At 43.3% G+C, this 22442-nt stretch overlaps 4 protein-coding genes across 4 annotated transcripts; all 4 read right to left on the bottom strand.

Annotated features, from left to right (window-relative positions):
- Positions 1-1947: 1947 nt before the first annotated feature.
- On the bottom strand, positions 1948-5903 carry LOC143011596 (uncharacterized). The gene is made up of 2 exons (XM_076164516.1): positions 4848-5903; positions 1948-3796 (listed from the first exon to the last, which is right to left on the bottom strand). Exons 1-2 carry the CDS (start codon positions 5023-5025, stop codon positions 2838-2840), a joined length of 1137 nt encoding a protein of 378 aa, XP_076020631.1. The 5' UTR covers positions 5026-5903; the 3' UTR covers positions 1948-2837.
- A 457-nt stretch (positions 5904-6360) lies between these two features.
- On the bottom strand, positions 6361-9566 carry LOC143011598 (uncharacterized). The gene is made up of 2 exons (XM_076164519.1): positions 9111-9566; positions 6361-8158 (listed from the first exon to the last, which is right to left on the bottom strand). The coding sequence occupies exons 1-2, from the start codon at positions 9289-9291 to the stop codon at positions 7365-7367; spliced, it is 975 nt and encodes a 324-aa protein (XP_076020634.1). The 5' UTR covers positions 9292-9566; the 3' UTR covers positions 6361-7364.
- A 1173-nt stretch (positions 9567-10739) lies between these two features.
- LOC143011595 (uncharacterized) lies at positions 10740-13440 on the bottom strand. The gene is made up of 2 exons (XM_076164515.1): positions 12977-13440; positions 10740-11962 (listed from the first exon to the last, which is right to left on the bottom strand). Exons 1-2 carry the CDS (start codon positions 13155-13157, stop codon positions 10914-10916), a joined length of 1230 nt encoding a protein of 409 aa, XP_076020630.1. The 5' UTR covers positions 13158-13440; the 3' UTR covers positions 10740-10913.
- Positions 13441-14867: 1427 nt separating this feature from the next.
- On the bottom strand, positions 14868-21784 carry znf598 (zinc finger protein 598). The gene is made up of 12 exons (XM_076164513.1): positions 21372-21784; positions 20399-20511; positions 19550-19679; positions 19145-19356; positions 18811-19028; positions 18580-18673; positions 17919-18097; positions 17469-17553; positions 16443-17368; positions 16069-16228; positions 15760-15904; positions 14868-15666 (listed from the first exon to the last, which is right to left on the bottom strand). Exons 1-12 carry the CDS (start codon positions 21738-21740, stop codon positions 15283-15285), a joined length of 3015 nt encoding a protein of 1004 aa, XP_076020628.1. The 5' UTR covers positions 21741-21784; the 3' UTR covers positions 14868-15282.
- Positions 21785-22442: the final 658 nt, after the last annotated feature.

Raw genomic sequence — 22442 nt, 5'->3', positions numbered from 1 at the left:
TAAGTTTGTCTAATTGAGCGAGGTCTATGTCAAGCGAATGCTTTGTCAAGTTGCTCGTGATTAACTTGATCATGAACACCAACATGTATAATCTTTTACAAACATCGGTTGGCAGACATTTTTCCGTTATCATTTCCATTGCAAGCGAGTTAAATATGGCGTTGTGGCAGTTTTTTCCTCCAAAAGTTCAACCTTGTAATTGAATATAAAGTCAACAAACCTATTCTGTATAATCGAACTTCAGGGTTGAGGGCGTCGAACAGTCGTCCTCGTAGTTCGCCGTTTTCCTGCTGTGCCTGGGACAATTCTTCTTCTAAAGCTCCGATCTCTTCCAGTAGATCTTCCACAGCAGTTGGTCGCTGTCTCTCCAGCGGTCTCAGCATTTGGACTTTGGTCATTTTCACACAAGGACGGAAACTTTTCTCTGTTTTTCTGGCTGTGCTGTGTTGTTTCCAATGCGACGTAGACGTTAGCTTAGAGAGAGACGAGCAGCACCGTCGACATAGCGAGCGTAGCAGTTAGCCTAGCTGCGGTGAAGTTGGCTTAGCCGCAAACTATGGAACAGTACCGTATATGTACACATGTGCAGCCGCCAGCACGGAGGGTCTAACGCTTCTTACAGTGAAATGAGAAGAGGACCGGGTGACTCGAATACACCCAGGCTGCCGTTTTGCCAACAGCAGTATACTTGTTCTTCTTCTGGTAACATTTGCAGCAGACAAGGCGCGGCAGAGGCGTACCGCTGCACCCCTCAAGTCATATGTAGACCTCCATCCAACGCTCCTTAGGTCCTCATATACACTGCCTGGCCAAAAAAAAGTCGCCACCCAAAAAAAAGGTCACACACTCTCATATTTTGTTGATTGATTGATGATTGATGATTGATGATTGATGATTGATGATTGATTGTTGATTGATGATTGATGATGATTGATTGATGATGGAAGAGTCGGACCACTACACAAAGCCTTCTCCAGCACATCCCAAAGATTCTCAATGGGGTTAAGGTCTGGACTCTGTGGTGGCCAATCCATGTGTGAAAATGATGTCTCATGCTCCCTGAACCACTCTTTCACAATGTGAGCCCGATGAATCCTGGCATTGTCATCTTGGAATATGCCTGTGCCATCAGGGAAGAAAAAACCCATTGATGGAATAATCTGGTCATTCAGTATATTCAGGTAGTCCGCTGACCTCATTCTTTGGGCACATAATGTTGCTGAACCTAGACCTAGACCTAGTTAAATACAGGTGGCGACTTTTTTTTTGGCCAGGCAGTGTATATTCCAGAGCGTTTATGGAATCAAACTACTGTTAGTTGCTGCATATTGTTACACGCGTGGTACATTCCATCAATGCACGTTTCACAACTTCCGTCTCTCCAGATGCATTTTCCATCCGGGTGCTTACCAACCAGTGCCAGCCCATGATTCAGGGAGCACTGAGCTGTGATTCTTAGCCCAGTTATCACCACATTGGCCCTCCTGTCCATTCCTGTATTTCAGTGTTGATTGTATTGAAAAATAAAACCTGCCTTTGTTTCCCTCCTTCCATTCTTTTTGCCATTGCTTTGCTATTCATTAGTGTATAAAGGAGTACCTAACACTTTATTTGTTCCTTCTCAGCTCTTGGGAAGTGCATACAGATCAGCAAACTGAGCTAGAATATCATATACAATGCAAATAGCAACACAACCGTAGCTTAGCTATTATGGCTAACTGGGGCATTTTGGATACACGACAATGCAGTTGAAACATGATTTGTAAATTACAAGCTTTACCATGAGAACACATCCTGTTTGAGGGACATTGCACTTCACAGGATGACAGCCCAGTGAAAGCCAACATGCCCTATTGTCCAAATGTTTTTTATTTAGTTATCTTTGTATTTCCACCTAACCTGGAAGCCATGGCTTTTCCTGTTCAGTTCCCCACTCATCAAAACTCTCTTTAAGTCAAGGCACTTTGGTGTGTAAAATGCATATAAAACCAGAAAGCAGTGATAACCTATACTTATTTGACAACAGTACAATAACATGACAATTCAACTTATAACTGATCAACTTTATTGTTTTTGTCGATATTCACTCATTCCAAACATTACAAAAATTGAAGAATGTTATTGTATGTGTCGTATGCTAAAGTCCACTTGTGCACCAGTGTCATAAAAGTCAAAGGTTTTGATTACTGAGTAACATTAACATGATGTTACAATTAGATTAGATAAGATAAAAAGTTTTTTATCCCGAGGGGAAATTACTGTGTAACAGTTACAGTACAGTGCGGAATGAAACTCACAATGAAATCACCAAAACTAGTGCAATATATAAAAACGTGTGCATGCAGATAATAAGTACACACAATAAGGGGTACAAAGTACATTCAATCGGGGAACAGTACATGACAGCACAAATAAATAAGGAGGACAAGGGTACAAGTGCAAATGTACATCTGGCTATATAACTACAGCTATAACAAGAATGTCGTGATCACTGACAGTAACAAATGCTGTTGTTTACTTGCTTGTCAACCATGTTCAAACTCACTCAGAGGACGTAAGCAGCAAGGTTCTCAATGCAAATGTCTTCCTCTCAGTAAATCAGTAAGTATGCCTGCCAGTACAGGGAATCAAGAGGTGATATCTGGGTGAACTTTTCCTACAACCACAGAGAAAAACAAGTGCATTGAACAGAATGGGAGGACACTGCAGATAGAAAAGACTGAACGTCGAAATGTCTGCTGACACAAATTTCTGCAATTCTCAGTTCTAATAATTTTATATACTTCTTTAATATACTCGGATATGCAAGAGGGGCGCGCAAGACATAATTTGGTTGACTATTTTTTCTCTTTTCTCTTCTCTTTTGTGTGGATTGTCTTGTGGACCTTCAGGTTACAATTTCGTGGAAAGGCTTTACCACAAACTGAGCAACTGAACGGTTTAATTCCTGCGTGTCTTCTCATGTGGACCTTCAGGGTTCCATTTTGAGTGAAGTTTTTACCACAAACTAAGCAACTAAATGGCTTCTCTCCTTTGTGGATTCTAATGTGGACCTTCATGTCTCCCTTCTGAGCAAAACTTTTACCACAAACTGAGCAACTAAACGGCTTCTCTCCTGTGTGGATTCTCATGTGGATTAACAGGGCTCTCTTTTGAGCAAAGTTTTTACCACACACTGAGCAACTAGGCGGCTTCTCCCCTGTGTGGATTACCATGTGAACCTTAAGGTCTCCATTTTGAGCAAAGGTTTTACCACAAAATGAGCAACTTAAAAGCTTCTCCCCTGTGTGGATTCTCATGTGGACCTCAAGATGTCCATTTTGAGTGAAGTTTTTACCACAAACTGAGCAACTAAATGCCTTCTCTCCTGTGTGGATTCTCATGTGGACCTCAAGATGTCCACTTCGAGTGAAGTTTTTACCACAAAATGGGCAACTAAATGGCTTCGCTCCTGTGTGGATTCTCATGTGGACCTTCAGGTTTCCATTTTGAGCAAAGGTTTTACCACAAACTGAGCAACTGAATGGCTTCTCTCCTGTGTGGATTCTCAGGTCTCCATTCAGAGTTGAGATGCTGGATGGAGGCTCAGCCTCTGTTTTCTCATCATTTTGATGACGCTGTGAGAACTGAAATTTTACTTCAGCGTCTTCACTCTTCACAGACTCCTTCAGACCATAATGCTGCTCTCCATCCTGACTGATCCATAGTGCCTCATGCTCCTCTTTAATATGTGGGTGTTCCAGACTCGGGCCCCACATTTGCTGCACAAACAGCTGCGGACCATTTAAAGGCAATGCTGAAACAGAACAATACACAATGGAAAACATATGTGGTTATAGTGGCTAAATTTGCAGCTGTACCATAGTTAAGAAAGGTAACAGTTCACAATGGGAGTTGAGTTATAATAAGTTTATATTGTCTTCTGTCAGTCTCATAAAGTCTCATCTCCTCCCTCCCCTTATCACGCAAGATGTTGATGATTCAAAGAGAACGTAGGCTATCGCACCATCTGCTCTGCTGAAAGGTTTATCATCTGACTATTTGGCTTTTAAGTTTGTGTTATTGAGCGGGGTGGATGTCAGGCAGATGCTCTGTCAAGTTGCTCGTGATTTCTGCTCTGCGCAACATCAACTTGTATCATCTTTTACAAACATCAGTTGACATTTTTCCGGTACTATTTCCAATGCAAGTGAGTTAAATATGGCCAATCTTCACTTTTAGTGCCAACTTGCCGATGCTCCTGCTGCACCTTACACGCTTACAACAGCGCTTTTCTGAGTCTAGGCAATACAATGCTACCCTAATTATACATCAAATTAACATTTTTAAAGTATCGGATAACATCAATTGTTTGTCCCGTCTTGGTGTTATAAAGTAGTAAAATGTTGTTCAGTACCTATAACAAACGTAGTTTATACCATAATCACTTTCAACAAACTTTTACTCAGCAAAACATTATTAGGTGAGATTACATTAGGTTATGTAAAATTGTGAATTTATACATCAATAGAAATTAAGAAACATACATTTTATATTACTGCCCTCTAATATTTTCTGTTGTGACTTGACACCTTATACCACACAGAAACAAATTCAAGCATTTCTGAGGACACCAACAACGTGAACCTGTTCTTTAGCTTTAATAAAATCATACTGTAGTTATTTGCTATACTTCTTTACTATAAAGTGTAATGAAGTTTGTGCTTAATTGTAAATTCGTAATGGCGCCTCCATGTATTTCTTCAGATTCACCTTTTGTTTACATCATTTTCGAGTTGTACATCACATTGTGTTTTTCCCTCCAAAAATTCAACCTTGTAATGAAATCTTAAAAGAAGTCAACAAACCTATTCTGTGTAATGGAACTTCAGGGTTGAGGGCGTCGAACAGTCGTCCTCGTAGTCCGTCGTTCTCCTGCTGTGACTGGGACAATTCTTCCTCCAAAGCTCCGATCTCTTCCAGTAGATCTTCCACAGCAGTTGGTCTCTGTCTCTCCAGCGGTCTCAGCATTTGGACTTTAGACATTTTCACACAAGGACGGAAACTTCTCTGTTTTTCTGGCTGTGTTGTGTTGTGTTTCCAATGCGACCAGGCTGAACAAGCTTCATCTTAGCCTCAGTAGACGTTAGCTTAGCTTCAACAGGCTAACAGACGGGTTAGAAAGATGCGCAGCACCGTCGACATAGCGAGCGTAGCAGTAAGCCTAGCTGCGGTGAAGTTAGCCTAGCTTCGATGAAGTTGGCTTAGCCGCAAACTATGGAGCAGTACCGTATATGTACACATATGCAGCCGCTCACACGGAGGGTCTTGTGTTTCTAACAGTGAAATAAGGAGAGGACCGGGTGACTCGAATACACTCAGATTGCCATTTTTCCAACCAAACTGCAGTTATTCTTCTTCTGGTAACATTTGCAGCAGACTAAGCGCGGAAGAGGCGTACCGCTGCGCCAGCCAGTTTCATTTGTAGACCTCCATCCAACGCTTTTTAGGTCCTCATATATATTCCAGAGCCTTTGTGGAATCAAACTACTGTTAGTTGCTGCATATTGTTACACGCGTGGTACATTCCATCAATGCACGTTTCACAACTTCCGTCTCTCCAGATGCATTTTCCATCCGGGTGCTTACCAACCAGTGCCAGCCCATGATTCAGTCTGCTGTGATTCTTAGCCCAGTTATCACCACATTGGCCCTCCTGTCCATTCCTGTTTTTCAGTGTTGATTGTATTGGAAAATAAAACCTGCCTTTGTTTCCCTCCTTCCATTCTTTTTGCCGTTGCTTTGCTATTCATTAGTGTATAAAGGAGTACCTAAAACGTCATTTGTTCCTTCTCAGCTCTTGTGAAGTGCACACAGATTAGCAAACTGAGCTAGAATATCATATACAATGCAAATAGCAACACAACCGTAGCTTAGCTATTATGGCTAACTGGGACATTTTGCATACAAGACAATGCAGTTGAAACATGATTTGTAAATTACAAGCTTTACCATGAGACACATCCTGTTTGAGGGACATTGCACCTCACAGGATGACAGCCCAGTGAAAGCCAACATGCCCTATTGTCCAAATGTTTTTTATTTAGTTATCTTTGTATTTCACCTAACCTGGAAACCATGGCTTTTCCTGTTCAGTTCCCCACTCATCAAACCTCTTCAAGTCAAGGCACTTTGGTGTGTGAAATTCATATAAAACCAGAAAGCAGTGATAACCTATACTTATTTGACAACAGTACAATAACATGACAATTCAACTTATAACTGTTCAACTTTATTGTTTTTGTCAATATACACTCATTCCAAACATTACAATAATTGATGAAGTTATTGTATGTGTGGTATGGTTAAATCCACTCGTGCACCAGTGTCACAAAAGGTTTTGGTTAATGAGCAACATTAACATGATGTAACATTGATGAGAATGTTGTGATTACTGACAGTAACAAATGCTGTTGTTTGCTTGCTTGTCAACCATTTGCAGGGACTATAGATCATAACTGTGAACAAAGGGACCTCCAGGATGGTCTCTCTGGCTGAAACGCTCAATTTCTGCTTCTTCTTTGAGTCCAACACTAGCAGTGTTAGCCTCAGTAAGTATTTACACCCGAGGTGAGAGCCACCACCGGAGCGTGTAGTCACTGTCGCAGTGCAGGACGTGAGAAAAGTTTCAGGAGAGTGAACACCAGGAGGGCAGCAGGTCCGGATGGAATCGCCAGCCGTGTTCTCACAGAAGCAAGGGATCAGCTGAATGCACCATCAGATGCCAACTCTTAGCCCTACAAGACAGTTACAACAGAAGGGCTGAGAGATACATAAAATGTATCTTACGTACTTGTACTGTTACGTACTTCGTACCCCTTATTGTGTGTACTTTATTATCTGCATGCATTCTTGCATGTTTTTTATTGCACTAGTTTAGGTGATCTCTTGTTCTCATTTCATTCTGCACTGTAACTGTTGCACAGTAATTTTTCTCGGGATAATAAACTTTTATCTTATCTTATCTCATCTTATAAGACCATGTGGTTGGGGAGGTAAGCAGATTGCAGAGGGATTCACAGAGCCCTGCAAGTGGACACACCTGTGCGTCCCTTTAGGTGACAAGCCGTTTAACATCAACACAGTTCAAGAGCCACGGAGCCAAAATATAGCTGCTCAGCAGCTGCTTTCAATGACACTGATATGTGACTACTGATTAAGTGGTGGGCCTCAATCACTGCAGCAGAATCTTTTGTATGACAGGAATCTTTTCCTCCAGTTTTCTTTTTTTGGTCAAAAACTGAGCAACTAAATGGCTTCTCTCCTGTGTGGATTGGCATGTGGCACTTCAGGTCTCTATTTGGAGCAAAAGTTTTACCACAAGATTAGCTAGTAAATGTCTTCTCTCCTGTGTGGATTCTCATGTGGACCTTCATGCTATCATTTCGAGCAAAGGCTTTACCACAAACTGAGCAACAAAACGGCTTCTCTCCTGTGTGGATTCTCATGTGAACTTTGCGATCTCCATATTGAGCAAAGGTTTTACCACAAAAGGAGCAAGTATATGGCTTCTCTCCTGTGTGGATTCTCATGTGGACCTTCAGGTGTTCATTTCGAGCAAAGGTTTTACCACAAAATGAGCAACAAAACGGCTTCTCTCCAGTGTGGCTTCTCATGTGGAGCCTCAGGCTACCGTTGTAAACAAAGGTTTTAACACAAACTGAGCAACTAAATGGTTTCTCTCCTGTGTGGATTCTCATGTGGACCTTCATGCTATCTTTTCGAGCAAAGGTTTTACCACAAAATGAGCAACAAAACCGCTTTTGACCTGTGTGGATTCTCATGTGGATTTCACGATCTCCATATCGAGCAAAGGTTTTACCACAAACTGAGCAACTAAATGGCTTCTCTCCTGTGTGGATTCTCAGGTCTCCATTCAGAGTTGAGATGCTGGATGGAGGCTCAGCCTCCGTTTTCTCATCATTTTGACTTTGATGAAGCTGTGAAGACTGAAATGTCACTTCAGCCTCTGCACTCTTCACAGGCTCCTTCAGACCATAATGCTGCTCTCCCTCCTGACTGATCCTTAGTGCCTCATGCTCCTCTTTAATATGTGGGTGTTCCAGACTGGGGCTCCACATTTGCTGCACAAACCACTGCTGGACATCTAAAGGCAATGCTGAAACAGACAAATACACAATGGAAAACATACATGTGGTAATACATGTGGTTATAGTGGCCAAGTTTGTAGGGGAACAACAGGTGAGATAGGTCACAGTTCACTATGGGATTTGAGTAATTGGGTCATGGTGTTGGTTTGATTTGGTGTATACTAGGTTTGTCAAGATACATTTTAACTTTAATGTGTCAATAACCAAGTTCAGCATTGTGATACAGTATTGATATGGTGCCATTTTTAAATATTTGATAAGGTTTTACAAGTCATCAGACGTTGGCGAAGGTGTTTGGGTTAAATCATTCTGATTTCAAAAATGTATTGCCAATGCAAAACCTTCACAGTGATGCAACATAAAACAAATTAAACAAGGAATCAAACCTTTTATATTAGTGAAACTTTTTTGATTGACATTTTTTAGAGATTAAGTTCACCATTCAAATTTATTTTTTAAACATGTGACCATTTCTGATTTTCATCAAACTGCCTCCCACTACATCAAACATCAAGTTTTAGGTAGTCCCTTTGCTAGCTTGATGTCCGTTGCCAGAAAACCAGCATGTTTATATTGTCTTCTTTCAGTCTCATCTCGTCCCTCCCCTTATCACGCAAGATGTTGATGACTCAAAGAGAACGTAGGCTATCGCACTGTGTGTTCGGCCGAGTGGTTTATTATCTGACTTTTTGGCTTTGTCTTATTAAGGGTTGGATGTCAGGCAGATGCTCTGTCAAGTTGCTCGTGATTTCTTCTCTGCACGACACCAACTTGTATCATCTTTTAAAGACATTGGTTGGCAGATATATTTCCGTTATCATTTCCATTGCAGGTGAGTTAAATGTGGCCAGTATTCACTTGTAGTGCCAACATGCCACAAATCATTTTCTAGTTTTACATCACATTGTGTTTTCCCTCCAAGAGTTAAACCTTGTGATACAATATAAGAAGTCAACAAACCTATTCTGTATAATCGAACTTCGGGGTTGAGGGCGTCGAACAGTCGTCCTCGTAGTCCGTAGTTCTCCTGCTGTGCCTGGGACAATTTTTCTTCTAAAGCTTCGATCTCTTCCAGTAGATCTTCCACAGCCGCAGTTGGTCTCTGTCTCTCCAGCGGTCTCAGCATTTGGACTTTGGTCATTTTCACACAAGCACGGAAATTTTCTGTTCTTCTGGTTGTGCTGTGTTGTGCTTCCAATGCGACCAGGATGAACAAGCTTCAGCTTAGCTTCGACAGGCTAACACACGGGTAAGAGAGACCGGCAGCACCGTCAACATAGCGAGTGTAGTAGTTAGCCTAGCTTCGACGAAGTAAGCCTAGCTTAGGCAACCTATCGGTTAATTCGAGAGAGGAGACGCCGAAAACTGCGAAAAGTATAGTACCGCACATGTACACATATGTTGCCGCACACACGGCGGATCTAATGCTTCATGCGGTGAAAAGTAGAGGGGACCGGGAGTCCCAAATACACTCGGGCCACCATATAGCCAATCAAAGTGCAGTTATTCTTCTTCTGCTAAAATTTACAGCAGACTAGGCGCGGCAGAGGCGTACTGCTGCCCCCGTCAGGTCATTGGTAGACTTCCATCCAACGCTTTTAAGGTCTCACATATTCCAGAGCGTTTACAGAATCAAACTACTGTTGTAGTTGCTTCTAATTGTTACACGCTTAGAAATGATTTCACTGAATAACTGCAACTTCTGACAGCTCTGTTTGCATGACGCGTCACTCTGTGTGGTAGTTGGTACATTTGATCAATACACGTTTCACAACTTCTGTCTCTCCAGATGCATTTTCCATCCGGGTGCTAACCAACCAGTGCCAGCCCATGATTCAGTGTGCATTGATTCTTAACCCAGTTATCACCACATTGGCCCTCCTGTCCATTACTGTATTTCAGTGTTGATTGTATTGGAAACTAAAACTTGCCATTGTTTCTCTCATTCCATTCTTTTTGCTATTGCTTTGCTATTCATTAATGTATGAAGCTGTTGCTGCTGCTGTATGTTAGACTTCATTTGTTCCTTCTCTCTTGGGAAGTGCATACAGATTAGCAAACTGAGCTAAAATATCACATACAATGCAAATAGCAACACAATTGTAGCTCAGCCATTATGGCTAACTGGGGGATTTTGGATACAAGACAATGCAGTTGAAACATGAATAGATTAGTAAACTGAGCTAAAATGTCACATACAATGCAAATAGCAACACAACCGTGGCTTAGCTACTATGGCTAACTGGGGCATTTTGCATACAAGACAATGCAGTTGAAACATGATTTGTAAATTACGAGCTTCACCATGAGAACACATCCTGTTTGAGGGACATTCCACTTCACAGGATGACAGCCCAGTGAAAGCCAACATGCCCTAATGTCCAAATGTTTTTTATTTAGTTATCTTTGTATTTCCACCTAATCTGGAAACCATGGCTTTTCCTGTTCAGTTCCCCACTCATCAAACCTCTCTTTAAGTCAAGGCACTTTGGTGTGTAAAATGCATATAAAACCAGAAAGCAGTGATAACCTATACTTATTTGACAACAGTACAATAACATGACAATTCAACTCATAACTGATCAACTTTATTGTTTTTGTCAATATACACTCGTTCTAAACATTACAAAAATTGAGGAATGTTATTGTTTGTGTGGTTTTTCTGCAATTCTAAGCTCTAATAATGTTGTATAGTTTGGATCAAGTACACTGTTTCAACATACTCCGATGTATGTGGGGGGGAAGACAAATTTCAGATGACTTCTATTTTTTCTCTTTTCTCTTCTCTTTTGTGTGGATTGTCATATGGACCTTCAGGTTATAATTTCGAGGAAAGGCTTTACCACAAACTGAGCAACTAAACGGTTTAATTCCTGCATGTCTTCTCATGTGGACATTCAGGGTTCCATTTTGAGTGAAGTTTTTACCACAAACTGAGCAACTAAATGGCCTCTCTCCTTTGTGGATTCTCACGTGGACCGTCATGTCTCCCTTTTGAGCAAAGCTTTTACCACAGACTGAGCAACTAAATGGCTTCTCTCCTGTGTGGATTCTCATGTGGATTAACAGAGCTCTCTTTTGAGTGAAGTTTTTTCCACAAACGCAGCAAATCATTGACTTCTCCCCTGTATGGATTCTCATGTGGAGCTTCAGGGCTCCATTTTGAGTGAAGTTTTTTCCACAAACGCAGCAATTGATTGATTTCTCTGCTGTTTGGGCCCCTGTGTGGTCCTTCAGCTTTTGATTTTGAATAAAGGTTTCAACAGAAACAGAGCATCCAAACGGCTTCTCTCTTGTGTGGATTCTCATGTGAGCCTTCAGGATTTCATTTCGAGCAAAGACTTTACCACAAACTGAGCAACTAAACGGCCTTTCCCCTGTGTGGATTCTCATGTGGAGCTTCATGTAATCTTTTCGAGCAAAGGTTTTACCACAAACTGAGCAACAACACTGTTTCTCTCCTGTGTGGATTCTCATATGTTCCTTCAGCTTTGGACGTCGAGTGAAGGTTTTACCACAAACTGAACAACTAAATGGCTTCTCTCCTGTGTGGCTTCTCAGGTCTCCATCCAGAGTTGAGATGCTGGATGGAGGCTCAGCCTCTGTTTTCTCATCTCTTTGAGTTTGATGAAGCTGTGAGGAATGAACATTAACTTCAGCGTCTTCACTCTTCACAGACTCCTTCAGACCATAATGCTGCTCTCTGTCCTGACTGATCCTTAGTGCCTCATGCTCCTCTTTAATATGTGGGTGTTCCAGACTGGGGCTCCACATTTGCTGCACAAACCACTGCTGGACATCTAAAGGCAATGCTGAAACAGACAAATACACAATGGAAAACAGATGTGGTTATATTTGCCCAAGAAAGGTCACAGCTCAATATGGGATATTAGTTTTAAAACCAGCATGTTTATATTGTCTTCTTTCAGTCTCATAAAGTCTCATCTCCTCCCTCCCCTTAGAGCACAAGATGTTGATGACTCAAAGAGAACGTAGGCTTTCGCACCATCTGTTCTGCTGAGAGGTTTTATCTGACTATTTGGCTTTTAAGTTTGTCTAATTGACCGGGCTGGATGTCAGGCAGATGCTCTGTCAAGTTGTTTGTGATTTTCTCATCAGCTCAACACCCACTTGTATCATCTTTTACAAACATTGGTTGACATTTCTCCGGTATCATTTCCATTGCAGGTGAGAATATGGCCATCTTCACTTGTAGTGCCAACTAGTCAATGCTCCTGCTGTACCATTACAACAGCGCTTCCCTGAGTCCAGGCAATACAATGCTAACCCTATTTATACATCAAACATACATTTTTCAAGTATCAGATAACATCAATTGTTTGTCCCGTCTTAGTGTTAGAAAGTAGTAAAATGTTTGGTACCTGTAACAAACGTGGTGTATACCATAATCATTTTCAACAAACCTTTACTCTGCAAAACATTATTAGGTGAGATTTCATTACATTATGTAAAAACTCATACATTGATGGAAATGAAGAAACCTACATTTTGTATTTCTGCTTTGTAATATTTTCTGTTGTGACTTGACACCTTATACCCCACAATAACAAATTCAAAGCATTTCTGAGGACACCAACAACGTGAACCTTTTCTTTAGCTTGAACAAAATGATACTGTCGTTATTTGCTGTACTTCTTTACTAAACATAAAGTGTATGAAGTTTGTGCTACATTGTAAATTAGTAATGGCGCCTCCGTGTTTCTTCAGATTCACCTTGTGTTTAAATAATTTTCTATTTGTACATCACATTGTGTTTTTTCCTCCAAACGTTCGTTCTTGTTATCAGAAATAAAAAGTCAACAAACCTATTCTGTGTAATGGAACTTCAGGGTTGAGGGCGTCGAACAGTCGTCCTCGTAGTCCGTCGTTCTCCTGCTGTGCCTGTGACAATTCTTCTTCTAAAGCTCCGATCTCATCCAGTAGATCTTCCACAGCCGCAGTTGGTCTCTGTCTCTCCAGCGGTCTCAGTATTTGGACTTTGGACATTTTCACACAACGACGGAAACTTTTCTCTGTTTTTCTGGCTGTGTTGTGTTTCCAATGCGACCAGGCTGAAAAAGCTTCAGCTTAGCCTCAGTAGACGTTAGCTTAGCTTCAACAGGCTAACAGACGGGTTAGAGATATGAGCAGCACCGTCGACATAGCGAGCGCAGCAGTTAGCCTAGCTTCGACAGTACAGAATGTAGCCGCACACACGGAGGATTCAATGCTTTCACAGTGAAATGAGGAGAGGACCGGAAGACTTCAATACACTCGTAGCCAACCAGAGTGAAGTTATTCTTCTTCTGGCACTACTTGCAGCAGACTAGGTGCGGCAGAGGCGTACTGCTGCCCCCGTCACGTCATATGTAGAACTCCGTTCAACGCTTTTTTTAGGTCCTAGCGAGGAAGCACTCCCAGAAATCCTACACCCTCCAACAGCCAGGTGTGCTAATTACTCTGCTGGCCCACTCATGTGCAAGATAACCTCCCTGACTGTTGCACCACCTGCCTCTAGTTTGATTGGTTTACCTATTGTACATTTCCAATAGATTCATAGTTGGCGGTGCTGTGGTTCAGGTTTGGTTGGCTGCCTCGCCAAATTGGAGGTTTGAGCAGCCCTTCTTTAGCGATAAGCTTCGGTTGTTTATTCAGCTGCCTCTTCTCCCTGATAATGACCTCTATAGACACAGTGCTGCCAAAATGATGAGAATCTTTTAACAATGTACAGTATGTTCTTCAATACGTCATTGACAGAAAAGACTGATATGGTTTTTCATAAAGCCTGGGCTCTGTGTAGTTTGTGTCTGGAAAAAGTCTGCCTAGCGTCTAGTATAAAGCGACATTTTGAGACCAACACACACACACATACAGGATGTTAAATGATTACAAATCCTGTCCATTTAAAACATTTAGTTTGTTACCTTAGCCCAAGAAGAATGAAGCAAATTAATTTGATAAAAACAAACATCACATCAATGATAAAAGGTTCTCATAAGAACCAACTACAACAAAGTCAGTACACCCTTCATTAGTGAAACTATTAGTCTTGTTATATAGATTATATTGTCTATGTTTAGTGTGAGAAGAAGTGGGAGAACAAGTCTATTTAAATTGGCTGAATGACTGATTATAAAAGATTGAAGACACCTCTGATACTAATGAATTATTATCACTTGTATGCAGTGTACGTTTTTCAGAGGACTTTTTCCAAAAGTCCTATTAAATATGGAATAAAGAATGGTTAATGCTTCTGTCAGTTTTAAATTGAAGTTTTTTTTTTTTTATTGGAATGGTACCAAAGCTTTAAGCAACGTCTGTGTACACACACAGCATATACAACCACACACATACATGGTTACATGTATACAACAATGCTTGTGTTGTTCCAAAAAAAGTGATTGGCATCCACCATCCTTCATTCCATACTTTACACAGCTGACACTTTGCTGGTGACTTGCCATGCAACATATTCTATATATTAAAACAAATTAAAATATAACCGCACTGTCTGGCAGAGCGCAGTGAGGAGGGAGAAGCTCCATGGAAAATGCATGTTAAGGACCAGGAAACCAGGAGAAACTAAAGGGATGCACTTAAATATCACAAGGCTAAGGGGCTTAGAAGGTTGTAGTGTTGCGGCTTTAGAAATAAAGTTGAAAACAATGGAAGGACTGAACAGAAGCTTCATTGGTTCACAAACAGAAGCCGTCAACATCAAGATCTACTTTTTTTATTCTGCCCATTGGCCAAGGAGCAACATGTAATTTTTCAAGTAAAGAGTGGTCTGGTGTGTCACCGTTCATTCATAGATGCCAGTTGAGGTTGTTCTAAGGTTGCCAGTCGTGTGCCAGCTCGTACCAAGGATGAGCGGCAATCAGGCTTGAAATGGGGCAACCTTGTATGTCTAACCTGTAAAACTTTCCAACAAAAACTGATCAATTCAACCCTCAGAGAGTTTAAGCAACACAAATCCTAAATTCAGCTTCAGTATGAAATACGGACCCCCACTGACCCCTGGGTCTCCTTACCACGCTGACTGCAGCAGGGCTTTGTTCGGCCTGCAAGAGCATTTCAAGATTAGCCCCAAAAGTACAGCTGATAAACTGAGTGCAAGAAAGTGGGGGAGGCGCTAGCTGATTATGCGGCTAATTGACTGCAAGGAAGGGAACTCTTCGCTTTCTCTTATGTGCAAGGTCTTATGCGAGTTAAAGTCTTTGGGGGCCAGCACCTGTCTGCAAGTGGGGCACACCTGGCAGTCCAGATCAGCTGCCGTGTTAGCATTAGCCACTGAAGTAGGTGTCTGCCAGGCGCTTTTCTTGTTCTTGTTTTTCTTTCCTCCTCCTCCAACCCCGGACTGTTTCTCCTGTGCCTTACAGTCACCATGTGCAGTCAAGAGCTCTTGCTGCTTGCTCGTGTCGGGCAATAGCACCAGCAGCTCGTTAAAAATGTAGTTGAAGTTTGATCCCAGCAGGTCCTTGCAGTTTCGGTGGTACTGGGCTGCTGATATGAGACCCTGGGAAGAGAGGAATGAAACATTACGTGACCGAGAGGAAAAGGGGATGACATCACATTGTTACTGTAGCCATTACTGTAGTCTGGGCTCTACCTGTCTGAACTGTGCAGAGTAGTTTTTGAACTGGTTAAACTGTGACTGGTCATTGTGGAGGAATCTTCTGATGGACTGGATGAGCTCCAAGTTCCTCTGCTGGAAGTCCTCTGGCACCCGGTATCCACCATCCAGCTGGGGGGGGCTGGGGAAACACACACTCAATATGAGACATGTTCATCAGCAGCACCATGAAGCACCATGAAGCGCACCGTGACATGCAGCTCAGCACTGACACGGACAAAATCATTGTCAATCACAGACAAACCAAGTAGAGCATAGGACTAAAAAAAAAGGGGGAGGGCTCACAGGTTGACAGCAGAAGGAGAAGGTTCTGGCACATTGCTGTTCAGTGGGATACCAGTGAAGCCTGGCGGGGGTTTTGTGGACACGGGTCCCAGGCCGGGTGGAGGGGGAGGCATACAGGCTGAAGTGGTCGAGGCTTTAAGTGGGAAGGAGCTCTTGAACCCTGAAAGAGAAAAACCTGGAGTTACTTCTTTCACCACTACTGGATGATCACAATGGCATTTCAGATTTTGTTGTCCTAACTTTCAAACTAGAACCAACAACTATGAAAGAGTTCAGTCAGGTGATGTGAATTATGTATAACACAGTAAGAAAACATGACAATAAACTATCAGATTTCCCTTCAAATGGTAAGTAGTCATAATGCTTTGTTCCACCTGGGGGCGGAGTCTTGGTGTTGAGAGCCGGGAACTCTTCTTCCTCTAGAGGAGCGGCGTCCGTCTTGGGTTGAGGTGATACTGAAACAACTGCCTTCTTGCCAACAGATGGTGACGGTGTCTCATCGTGGCCATTAGCCAGTCCACTTGTTAGTGCTCCCGTCATGGCCAGAGCTGCTGTGACGGCAGTGGAGGGCGGTTTGTTTCGAGTTTTCTCCGGAACGTTCTCCTTCTGTGCTGCTGTCTCCACTGAGGTCGCATCCGCACTTGGTGTCGTCCCCGACAATGAAGACATGGATGAAGCAGGAGCAGGCGTGGTCTTCTGTGGTTTCTTTTTCTTGCTCCCTTTGGAAGGAACAGGGTTGGAAGTGGGAGCCACGTTTGAGGTCAAAGAGGAGGGTTTGACATTAGGGGTCAAATTTGAGGGTTTGCCCTTCCCTCCTTTGACAGTGAGCAGAGAGGAAATGTCCAACATGGTAGGCACTGAGCGGAACTCCTGCTGTGTCAACCCTTCTTTGTCATCAGCGGAGGGTGGAGGAGATGGAGCAGATCGGCCTTTCGGGTTCTCCCCTACTTTCTTTTTTCTACAGGATGATAAAGTTGCAGATGAAAGCAGCTGAGGGTCAGAGGAGGAGGCAGATAATAAGGGAGGAGAGGGTCTGGAAGAGACAGGGCGCTGGCTGACGGGCTTAGGAGGAGCAGTGTGGTGAGACCAGGCAGATCTGGTACTCGACGGCGGATTGACAGGCCGGATTTTGGAAATGAGAGCAGGAAAATCCTCCTCGTGGAAGGCAGAGGTCTTGCGAGGCTGAGCAGAGTAGGCCGGGGTCATGGGGGAGGAGATGACGGCCGCTGACAGGCTAGGGAAGTCGTCTTCTTTCAGAGCCCCATTGGCCACCGTGGCCACAACAGGGGCAGACTTTACACTGGGGGAGAAACACACACATCATTGGAGATCTTTGACATTTCACGCACCATGATAACACAATGAGGACTTTTGTTTTGACTGTGATGATGTAGTCATACCTTTGCAGGGACGGGGCAGCTGTTGCTCCTAAAGCTGGAAAGGCATCTTCTTCATCCAGAGGATTGGCGCTCTGCATGGTTTTTACTGTGACAGTACAAATGAGCGTGTCAACATTTTGGCTTCTGAAAGCTTCTCTGCTATGCTTACGTGTTTGGACTTTTTCTATCAGATAGGAATGGACACACACACACACACACACACACACACACACACACACACACACACACACACACACACACACACACACACACACACACACACACACACACACACACACACACACACACACACACACACACACACACACACACACACACACACACACACACACACACACACACACACACACACACACTTTCTAGTGGACAGACGGCTCAAATTTAAATACACCGTGATCTCGTTCTTCAGATTGCTTGCTCCAAAGTGTTATTCCCTTTTTTCCCCTTTACCTGGCGGTTCACTCGGTGGCTTGACGTGTCCAATCCTGTGTCTGGAGTCCTCTGGTTCGGTCCTCTCTTCTCGGCAGTGTTTGGGAGCACTCCTCTCCTGCACCACTCCTCTCTCTTCCTGTCTGCGGACCGCCAAGGATGCCCTCATAGCAGCTGCCACTTCCCTGTCCTCCTCCTCTCTGCAAGTGCACACATGAGGGACAGAACACCACCCGTGAACAAAAATTTAAATGCAGAATAAGTGAGGGAGTTTTTTGAAAGATTGGGGTGGATGACAGCAGGGTGCCGTAGCAACTATACTGAATCTCTATTTTTAGTTTTATAGGGGAGGAGTTTAGGGTTTAGAACAATGAGCTACTAAATGTGCCTGCAGAGCTCTTCAGACATCACCGACTGCTCTAGAGAAGAAAGGAACGTTTATATCCTTAGTTTCATACAATGTTACATAAGTGTGGTACAAAACGGAGAAGCAGCTCATTCATGCTGGTTGACTTTTTTTGTCATGTCATGCTGCCATTCACTGATGTTTACTTTTTACAAAACCAGCATCAGAATGAACTTGCATCGCCGTAAATGTGCCGTCGGTGATGTCATTGTTGTGCAGGCCTAATTGCCAAAACCCCCACGCCAACTGGACAGGGCATTGCTGCGTCAGACTCACCGGGTGTATCTCCAGCTCTTCTGTCCGCCCTGATGCCTTCCTCTGCCCCCTCGACCTTGTCTCACCTCGTCGTAGTCCTCGCCTGACACCATACCTGAGTTCATGTGGAGTCACACATGTAAAGACATTTTCTGTCACATTCTCCTCCGAAGAACAAATGTCAACAATACACCTGATGGAATGACAATAATGAGACAACTTGACAACACTCCCAAACTCGCCCCTACCAACCTTCGTTTCTTCTCTGTTGCCTGGGCGCAAAGCTGAACTGTAGGTCAATGTGGCGGTTCTGCCGGGCCTCGGCTCGGTTTTTGCTGTGAGCTGCAGCCTTGTGAGCCTTGTAGTCGATCTCGGTGCGGAATGCATGTGTGAACTGCTCCGTGGCACAGCGGCCTTCCTCACACAGATAGTGACTGTCTCTGAAGTGCTCGCTCAGGTATGGGTAATCACTTAGTTTAAAAAGACAAACAAACACGTGCTTAGCATCTTTGTTTACAGTGTATGAAGCCCTGTTCTCACCCAGCAGATTGATGAGCCCAGAGATACCAGTGTTTATGATACACACCTATAGTATTCCTGGGAACCATCTGCGTCACAGAAGTGGCAGAAGTAGTGGTCCCTGCGCAAGTGTTTCAGCAGCTCATCATTGTCAAGGTAACGATCATCACAGAACTTGCAGAGCGGGTGTCCTCTGTGACTGGTATCGTCGGGGTCCCCGTGTACTTTGTGGCGTGCCAGTTCCTTGCGATTATACCATTTGCGCTCATGGGAAAAGATCTAACAGGAGAAGAGACGTATAGAAAACCATGACCCAACAGAACTGTCACCTGATTTAGAGCTATTGGGCCTCATTCATAGATAATTGTTTCTCACATTTTCAACCACACAGTTCATTATAAAGGGACACAGGTATGGCGACACTGATAACAGTGAAAGAAACCCTCGGACCAGCAGGCAAGGTCGAGTTTACCTGGAGGTGCTTAGTGCAGAGCTTGCAGCTGAAGAGTTCATGCTGCTTCCTCATATGCTGCTGCAGCTCCTCAAACCTGGAGAAGACTTTGGGCTCGGCACAATAGATACATTCCGGCAGCAGCAGATGCCTGACAGACACACACACACACACACACACACACACACACACACACACACACACACACACACACACACACACACACACACACACACACACACACACACACACACACACACACACACACACACACACACACACACACACAGAAACAGAAACAGAAACAGAGATTTCCAAGAATGTGCGACAAGGATTTAGTTACAGTCATCAGCATTGAACAAACACTGAGGAGCAAAGCACATAGGAAACATTGTGTGTGGTGAATGTGTTCTGGTTTTGACAGTAGAGATAGGCATGTCCTCCTCTGTGGCACACATATTGAATATCTCAGGTGAGTCAGAATGATCAGCAGGGGGAAGACTGAAGCCTGTTTTCCCTGAAGAAAACTCAATTTTCATTTTATGGTTTGAATCTTATTTTTCCTAAACTATGACAGCTACTACAGAACTGTGAAGTGAAGAACACACAAATACATCCAGGCTGTCTAAGCACACAGAGGACTGGCATCTCAGTCCAGGGTCCCTCTGTATTGAATTAAGAATTGATTTTCAGTTAAGAGCTGATTCTGAATCCAATTGTGGCCTCAAGAATCAACATTGAATCAAATCTATCCTGCCGTCAGAAGACCAGCCGTGGGTTGAGGAGTGAGTAAATGGAATCACGTACAGTTTGAAATCTACAATACACTGATCCCAATTTGATGGGGAGTGTTTATAAAGAATGGTGTACCTGTAATGGGCATAGATCTTGTCGTCGCTGAAATAGATGTCATGGATCTTCTCACAGTGGAACCTCTGGTAGGGCAAAGATGAGAAGGGCTGCAGCTTGTTCACAAACACAACCTGTGAACAACATGACAGTCAGCATAGAAGAACAGCAGAAAATCTGATGACACACACTATGTTCTTTAGAAGGATAGACATGCTGAGAAGCTGCGGAGCACTGAAGGAAATACTGACATATCTGATACGTTCATGGAGATGAAGGCAAATTCTGAGACGAGAGACAACCAGCTGTCAAATCAGTAAACAGTTCCAACATGCCAGCCATCAGTTTCGTTTTGAGTAAAATTGGGAGTTAACCCTCCAAATAGAGTATGAGTTGGTGGGGAGGCTTTGACTAGAGAGCGATCTGACAGGAGGACTTACGGTCAGCTGGAGTTCATCAATCAGCTCGTTTACCTACAGCACATACGTTGATTTTCATATGGCAGCGGGGACAGACACCATCCAGACTGAAGTTACATAACCACTATGTAGTCACTAGCAAACTAGCCGATGAGCATTCTAGCAACGTGCTCGTGTATGCGACAGTCGCCTTCATTCATTTAGTGTATTGACAACTTACTCAATCACACGTTTACTGTCACGAGTGGATGAAACTAAATGAAATAAGAGTAAAAACGCTGCCCAGACTGTGACACAATCACCTACTGACCAACGCCGGTACATGCTAATTTTGCTAGCTTAAACGAGCTTCAACAAGCTAGCTAGAAGAGTAAGGTATTGGACAGAAACTATTGAACTGTGGCTATCGTGTTGTGTTCGCCAATAACAGTTTTTATTTCATTCATTATCAAGCACAATTGATTCATTTACGACTCGTGAACGGAGTCTTTCCATAGCGGAACTATCAGTAAAATGCGGCCTAGCTAGCACAGCCGGGCTGCAGCCCCGCGGTAGAGTGGCAGAGGACACCCCACCTTGTCGAGCTCCTCTCGGCAGACGGCACAGTACTTCTGCTCGCACAGCACCCTCATTTTGGTGGAGCAGCGGTAGCAAACCGGGTGATCGCATTTCCCTATGGCGATGATATCGAGGTCCTGGCAGCACAGGACACACTGCTTCTCCGTTTCCTTAGTGACAGTAGAATCCATGGTGGTGAAAGCGCTCAGTGTAACTCCGTGCTGTTTGTTATCAGGTCGCTCCACTGTCGCTCGAGCGCTTACGTAATTGTGAAAGTCTGAGCGTCTCGGTTCCGTACCTAGATGATCTGTAAAGTATGTGGATAAACCCGTCTGCGCCCCACTGCGGCGTGTTTGCGTGCTTTTACCGATCACCCATGTTTCCATTTACGTAGGCGCTCCGTACACGTGTCTCACGCATTCTGGAGTAACAGAAGCAAAAGTCACCGGGGACGGAACACGTCACACACCCTTTACCTCAATCGGAATACTTCTCTATCGTCACATCACTGTTCTGTTAAGCGTTTGAAGTCAGAACCTATAATGTCCTTCTCTGTCTCGCTCACGCTATATGATACTAAATGATTACCGAAATTAAATACTTGTTTACGTCAGTCTTAATGACACATTTAGGACAACATGGGACAACATGCGGAAACGAGGCATAAGACAGAACGAGGTGTGTCTATGCTGAAGTCCAATGCATTCCTGTGGACAAATGGTTAATTCTTCTCTTGAATGCACACATTAAATGTATGTCCTTGCAGAACAGAGCACAGGGGATGCACAGGTTGAATAAATTATTAATATAGAATTATATCTAGGTCTCTAAAGATTTATTGATAGAAGCCACTTCCCAGTCATCATGAGTCTGGATTATATGCAAGATAATGTCTCCGATTCTTACATCTGCCATTTCTGCTTAGGAATTTTCAACAACTTCTGTGTACAAAGCACAAGAGTTTCAACACTCACTTGCAAACAGGGCTACACCTATGTTTTTAATCAACGTTTTCTTTAATAGCACAAATCATTAAAAAGAAATACAGTTGATAAAGTCTCTACTCAATCTGGCAAATAAGAGAAATA

Source organism: Genypterus blacodes, unplaced genomic scaffold, assembly GCF_046128005.1.
Source record: "Genypterus blacodes isolate CSIRO-AG114 ecotype Tasmania unplaced genomic scaffold, CSIRO-AGI_Gbla_v1 ptg000137l_1, whole genome shotgun sequence".
In the NCBI taxonomy this organism is placed as follows: Eukaryota; Metazoa; Chordata; class Actinopteri; order Ophidiiformes; family Ophidiidae; genus Genypterus; species Genypterus blacodes.
Note: the sequence above shows the minus strand (reverse complement) of the source record. Positions and strands in the feature narration are given on the sequence as shown.

Excerpts from the sequence above, each read along its gene's own strand:
- LOC143011596 (XM_076164516.1), bottom strand. The coding sequence starts at position 5,025 with ATGTCTAAAGTCCAAATGCTGAGACCGCTGGAGAGACAGAGACCAACT. Across the intron at positions 3,797-4,847 it reads AGTTCCATTACACAGAATAG|CATTGCCTTTAAATGGTCCG; the intron begins GTTTGTTGACTT and ends GTTCTGTTTCAG.
- LOC143011598 (XM_076164519.1), bottom strand. The coding sequence starts at position 9,291 with ATGACCAAAGTCCAAATGCTGAGACCGCTGGAGAGACAGAGACCAACT. Across the intron at positions 8,159-9,110 it reads AGTTCGATTATACAGAATAG|CATTGCCTTTAGATGTCCAG; the intron begins GTTTGTTGACTT and ends TGTCTGTTTCAG.
- LOC143011595 (XM_076164515.1), bottom strand. The coding sequence starts at position 13,157 with ATGTCCAAAGTCCAAATACTGAGACCGCTGGAGAGACAGAGACCAACT. Across the intron at positions 11,963-12,976 it reads AGTTCCATTACACAGAATAG|CATTGCCTTTAGATGTCCAG; the intron begins GTTTGTTGACTT and ends TGTCTGTTTCAG.
- znf598 (XM_076164513.1), bottom strand. The coding sequence starts at position 21,740 with ATGGAAACATGGGTGATCGGTAAAAGCACGCAAACACGCCGCAGTGGG. Across the intron at positions 18,098-18,579 it reads AAGAGCTGGAGATACACCCG|AGAGGAGGAGGACAGGGAAG; the intron begins GTGAGTCTGACG and ends GTGCACTTGCAG. Across the intron at positions 15,667-15,759 it reads ACTCTGCACAGTTCAGACAG|GGTCTCATATCAGCAGCCCA; the intron begins GTAGAGCCCAGA and ends CTCTCTTCCCAG.